At 36.4% G+C, this 6,355-nt stretch overlaps 1 protein-coding gene across 1 annotated transcript in view; it reads right to left on the bottom strand.

The window, feature by feature from the left end:
• LOC107723162 (FERM domain-containing protein 7-like) overlaps positions 1-5,625 on the bottom strand; it is an 18,257-nt gene extending 12,632 nt beyond the window's left edge. The window contains exons 1-2 of the mRNA XM_016531689.1: positions 5,497-5,625; positions 436-540 (exon numbers count right to left, since the gene is read on the bottom strand). Coding sequence (XP_016387175.1) covers positions 436-540; positions 5,497-5,625 — 234 coding nt within the window. The remainder of the gene's footprint in view (positions 1-435; positions 541-5,496) is intronic.
• Between the last annotated feature and the right edge of the window lie 730 nt (positions 5,626-6,355).

Raw genomic sequence — 6,355 nt, 5'->3', positions numbered from 1 at the left:
GTAGACATGGTGTAACATTGGTTTTGCTTTGTTTCACAGAACTAATCGTTGCCTGGGTTGCGTACGTATATGTGGGGCGGAGCTATCAAAATAGGGGCAAGCCCCTTTTGGGGTAGGGGCGTGTTTGTTTTGGTGATTTCAAATATCAACATTGGCTACCAGAAATCACTTACTCTGCCTTTAATGACATGCTTTTGCATCCTTTTAAAGGCTTAAAAGTTCTAGACTCCATTATTAATAATTGCATGTAAAAGAGCGACCATCTACATTATAGAAACATTATAGAAAGTCAGGTTTGGAGCAACATGAGGATGAGTAAATGATGACAAAATGTTCATTTTGGAGGGGTGAAATATTTCTTGAAGGGCTAGACTCTGCTGTTCATGATCAAACTCTGTTATTGACGTCATTGACAGGTCAAAGGTTTTGACTCACATAGCTGCCAGTATGGTGACGGAACTCCAGGCCAAAGTACTCTTTCTCCAGCAGCTTTAGATGACCACACACCTTATTGAAGAAATCAGAGCCCAGAATCTTTCTCTGTGGGAAGATGAAAAAGAATAAATCACAATACAGGGAAGGAAACGCTTTATACATCTTACATGTCATTTCAAAATTGATACTCGTCTCAGTGCTGCTTGTATCAATGTTCATTTTGAGTGATGTGACTGCAGTGTCACTGTGAAATTACTCCTCAGATTAGCTTCTTTCTTCCATCTCTATTACTTGATGCGGGTGGTAATGAGATGGTGATGTGATTTGAGCAGAATGTGATTCTTAGAGCAACTTTCTCTGGTAATTGAATCTGCAGCAACTGAACTCCTCAAACAGAATTGGGAAAGTCAGATGCTCACTGAGTCAGCCTGAAAATACAGGGTTGCTATCTGATGAGTGTGTTTGTGGGCACATATGTGTGTGAGGATGTGTTCTTGAACCCTGTATTTACTGTGACAGCTGGGCATAGAACCTCCCCATTATCTTGTCAAAGACAAGGAACATGAGAAGAAGATAGAGGGATAAAGTCTGGAACAAGCATGAGATAGAGAGGTTGAAGCACATACCACAGTACAAAGATAGATCTGTGACTCTCATGGCAGGGTAAATTTATGCCAAAATATACAGACTGTGTAAATACTTGTGAGGACATAATGGATGCTTTCTTGCACTGTTTATTCAGAACAAATAGGATCTTTAACAGTGAATCATCATTGATCATACACTTTAATTCAGTGCTAGCTTTACTTTGAGTCCAGGGAATACAATCTACATCAAAATACTCAACATTTTTTACAGAAAATGTGAGTGGTGCTTGTCTGTGCAAAAGCTGACACCATGATGACAGGTAGCAGCGTTATTTTAGTATTACTTATATACCAGTATAGTATTTATTAATAGTTTGAATGAGCTTTTATTGTTATATTTTCAGTTTTCATTTTGTTTAATTTAGGTTTTAGTCATTTTGTTATGTGTTTTTGCCATTTTTATTAGTTTGAATAGACTAAATATGCCTTAGTTTATTTTATTTTTTTTAGGAATTTTAATACTTCGACTTACTGTATTTTATTGCAAGGCAACATTTCTAATTTTCTAGTTTCTAAAAAGTTTTTTAAGTGTAAGTTTTATCTTCTAACATATAGATTTGTTTCTTTTTAGGCTATTAAAACAAGTGAAAACTAGATAATTTCTCTTTTAATGTAAATTAATTTCATTTTCCACCTGTTTTTGAGTTAATCCCTGTGGATGAGAAAAAAAAAGATGCTAAAACCAGACAATAAGTCTTAGTTGGTTTAAGCTGGTCAATGGTGTTCAGTTGGTTTAACTTAATTGGTCAGCTGGTCTAGCTAAGCCCCCTCTGAAACCAGCCTGATCTGGCTGGAAGACCATCTAAAACCAGCCAACTAGCTTATGCTGGTTTCCATTGGTTCTTTCAGTAGGTATTGCTTAGGCTTAAACAAGTAATAATACTGCTCTCCTCCACAAACCACACAATCTGAGGTGTCATTAATTTCGATATATACTACTTAGGTGTAGGAATAAAAAATAAAAAAAACCCTAACCTAACCTTTAAAATAATAATAGCAAGCACCACTAAATATGCTGAAATTACATTTTCTTGACCAAGTATCGATCGAAAAAACAGATCATCTCTCTACAACCTCTTTCTCTCTGATTTGTATTTTTCACTGCCTCTTTACTAATTGCCTGTTTTGCCTGAGGATGTAGGGGAATGCAGGCGTGCTCTCTGGAATGAGGCCATGCAGGACAAGCTTCTGTTCAGTGCTGGCCACGATATTTACCCCTATTCAGACACACACATGCCTCACGGCTACTAACTAACTCACTCACTCTCTCTTTTTTTCTATCTCCCCACCCCCCTGATTTTATATCTCACCTGCTTTTTCTGACTGGTAGGACAAGGCTGTGCTGTGTAAAAGCGGTAAAAACCCCCAGGCATGTACATACACACACAGCATCCCCCATGAAGCAGAAGCAGCAAGCGGATAATGGGACATGAAATGATGCTCCTTTACAAGCAAAACACAGCTGGACCAAAAGTAGGAGATATATATAATGAATTACTTCTTAAATGAGGAAATTTTGATTTAATGTAAATAAGTGTACAATGTAGAAATAAGTGATTAAACTTCACAATTATGAATTGCCCTTGTTATCAGCTACACCATACATTTTAAAGAAACTCTTATGCTTAAGTGGTTATTTAATACAGATAGGAAAAGTAACATTACAAAATGTAATTATGGGGTAGGGTAGACTTGTTGTCACACTTTTTACTTCACTGAATATTTCTGCACCAAAAAAAAAACAGTTCACTGAACATATTCTGCCCTTTTTTTTTGAACAATCTTATCATACACAAGTGAAAAAGACAACGTACATATTTGGGCAACAAGTAAATATGTATGTGACAACTTGCCTCAACCTGGCATTTATGAAAACCACTGCTATAAAACAAGCATTATAGGATACCCATATCCCCCGCTATATATAAACATAAATATATAGTTCAGTCATGGAACTCTAGATGGTGCATTCTGATGGAGTGTTAACGTAACTGATGATATTCAGAGAGTTAAACCACTTGGCACAAGCTGATTGGTTAATGCTGCATATGCAGCCAATGAGCTTACTGCCTTGCATTTATATGGCTGGCTAGCATTCACTAGTGATTCCTGCAGCGTGCTTTCAGAGTTTCTCTGAAACCCATATGAAACATATGCATATGTAAGCTATTTTTGTGCATTTTTAATTACGATATTTGTTTCCTAAATTATGTTACCGTTTGCATTAATTGTTTTGAAGTTTATTTTTTACCTAATAGCATGGCATGTTGTTGTAGTGGGTTGGAAAAAATGAATGAGTATAAAATGCATTTGTGTATTTAAAAAAAAAAACACCATTTAAAAAGTTATATGCTATATGTGTAACATTAATTTTTCTGTTGGTTAAATTGATTATTTTCTGCATTTTCATTCATCAATTCATCGTTATCTTCCTTGTGAGGAAAAGAATGTAGTGTTGTTGTGTTATGCCGCCTGTGAAGGGCGCTTAGCGCTGTCAATTCAAGGTATTGCACTGGGCGAGTCAGAATCAATTAAACATTGCCAAAGACTGCAGCCAGTATCTCATAATCATATCTTCTTATTATTCTACAGTGCTGGCAAGTGTTGTACATACAACTTACACACTCAGGCGTCCCACACTTGAGGCGGGAAACATTGTCGTGAATGATTGATTGATTTCCCTGGGAAATAACCATGTTTTTTTTTTTTTTTTTTTTGTAGTCAAGACTTTCACATTTGCTCTTATACAGAATGTGACAACTAGCCTAGTCTTCCGTGTATTATATAAGGGCTATATTATTTGTAGCATGAAAACATGACAGTAAAATCTATTAACTTCTCCGTTTACGAGAAGCTACTGTACAACAGTGAGTATAGATCTCTAATGGTGAAGGTAGGAAATTCTAGTTCACAGAAATCACGTCAGCTGCAACTCCTAATATATGCCAGGAGGTGGCAGTATTTCCTAGTGAATTCCAAAGCAACGACTCTGGTAAAACAAATACTGTAACTGTTTCATGTCTGCAATTAGCGTATACAACTGTGCGATGAGAGATTAAACAATAAATAATAACATGTCAGCCTCTCAAAAAGCGTCACACATCAGAAGTGTTTCTCTCGTCCTCACCTATTGTGCTCTGTATTCATGGGCAGGTGAATGTAATCTCTTGTTTTGCGGCGGAGCGGAACCTGTAAGGGGAGCTGAAGCCGGAGCTCTGCTGACCAGCTGCTACTGTTCCATCACACATCATCATCATCACCGCCGGCCCTGTTTGATTTTCCGAGCACCTGTCGCTCTGTGTGTTTTCAACCGTGTTTTCTGAGGCTCATGTACGAGAGGTAATCTGTCTCTACGATTACCTTAACCTGTATGCTACAACATCTGGAGAAATGCTGATTTCTGCTATGATTTTTACACACATTTTTCATCAGTTGTAAAAAGTTGTAGCGTAAGTTATAGCTTTACAAATTAATAAAAAGTAATAACCCCTAAAGCTGAAAATTTAGAACAGCTAAACCAAACAGTAGGCCACAAGGAACGGTCTCTCTCAACGTTATGAAAAAGTTACTTGGTCTATAATAATGTTCTCAAAATATTAGCACAAAAACATTTTTATACATTATATCTGGAACTTTTTTTCTGACTTATTTTTTTTTTTACCCCTATTCAGACACACACATGCCTCACGGCTACTAACTAACTCACTCACTCTCTCTTTTTTTCTATCTCCCCACCCCCCTGATTTTATATCTCACCTGCTTTTTCTGACTGGTAGGACAAGGCTGTGCTGTGTAAAAGCGGTAAAAACCCCCAGGCATGTACATACACACACAGCATCCCCCATGAAGCAGAAGCAGCAAGCGGATAATGGGACATGAAATGATGCTCCTTTACAAGCAAAACACAGCTGGACCAAAAGTAGGAGATATATATAATGAATTACTTCTTAAATGAGGAAATTTTGATTTAATGTAAACAAGTGTACAATGTAGAAATAAGTGATTAAACTTCACAATTATGAATTGCCCTTGTTATCAGCTACACCATACATTTTAAAGAAACTCTTATGCTTAAGTGGTTATTTAATACAGATAGGAAAAGTAACATTACAAAATGTAATTATGGGGTAGGGTAGACTTGTTGTCACACTTTTTACTTCACTGAATATTTCTGCACCAAAAAAAAAACAGTTCACTGAACATATTCTGCCCTTTTTTTTTGAACAATCTTATCATACACAAGTGAAAAAGACAACGTACATATTTGGGCAACAAGTAAATATGTATGTGACAACTTGCCTCAACCTGGCATTTATGAAAACCACTGCTATAAAACAAGCATTATAGGATACCCATATCCCCCTGTGACAACTTGCCCCGGCCTGTATATATATATATATATATGATTTCTCACCTCCACCTCGAAAACTCTCTCGCTGTCGTCTAAAAAGATGACGCGTAATCGCAGTTTCTCATTCTTGTTCTTCTTCCGCACAGCTGTCCTATTGACAGGTGTCTTCAGCAGCTCGAACTTATCCCCCATCTTCTGTGCGTCTGTTTAGGGTTTAAGCGCCACACTTTTCTTTTAAATAAAGGACAGAGGGTCCATAATGTGTGATACTATCCGTTTGATGTTTTAGTGAGTGAGTTGCGCGCGGCGGTCTCGTGACGAGTGTTCACGCATCCTGTTCTTAAACTGAGCAGCATCAGCAGCACTACTGGATCTGATCTCAACCCTGAGCATCAAGCTACACAATAAACACAAGTCTCTAACTCTACAACGCGCAGAATCAACGGTTTTATGTTGTTTACAAAATATCTGGCGTAAAATACTTAATTTTGTCAATGTATTCATCATTGCAGACGCTGAATAAAGTCTTAGAAAAGCAGACGAAAATGCACCACATCATTTTATATTACGATAATATATTTTGTATATGGGACAAAAATGTATATACTGCCAGGAAAAAAATTCAAAAATTGGGATATATATATATATATATATTAGAGCTAAACCAAACAGTAGGCCACAAGGAACGGTCTCTCTCAACGTTATGAAAAAGTTACTTGGTCTATAATAATGTTCTCAAAATATTAGCACAAAAACATTTTTATACATTATATCTGGAACTTTTTTTCTGAAATATTTTAGTTGGATGTTGTTCTTATTTTTTTTTATTTTCATTTTTTAATGTTATGTATTAGTTTTAGATGTCTTAAGAGAACTTTCAAAAGTAATATTCCCATAATGTTTGCAAAATTATAAAATAGAA

Source organism: Sinocyclocheilus rhinocerous, unplaced genomic scaffold (assembly GCF_001515625.1).
Source record: "Sinocyclocheilus rhinocerous isolate Xijiao unplaced genomic scaffold, SAMN03320098_v1.1 scaffold1325, whole genome shotgun sequence".
NCBI lineage: Eukaryota > Metazoa > Chordata > Actinopteri > Cypriniformes > Cyprinidae > Sinocyclocheilus > Sinocyclocheilus rhinocerous.
Note: the sequence above shows the minus strand (reverse complement) of the source record. Positions and strands in the feature narration are given on the sequence as shown.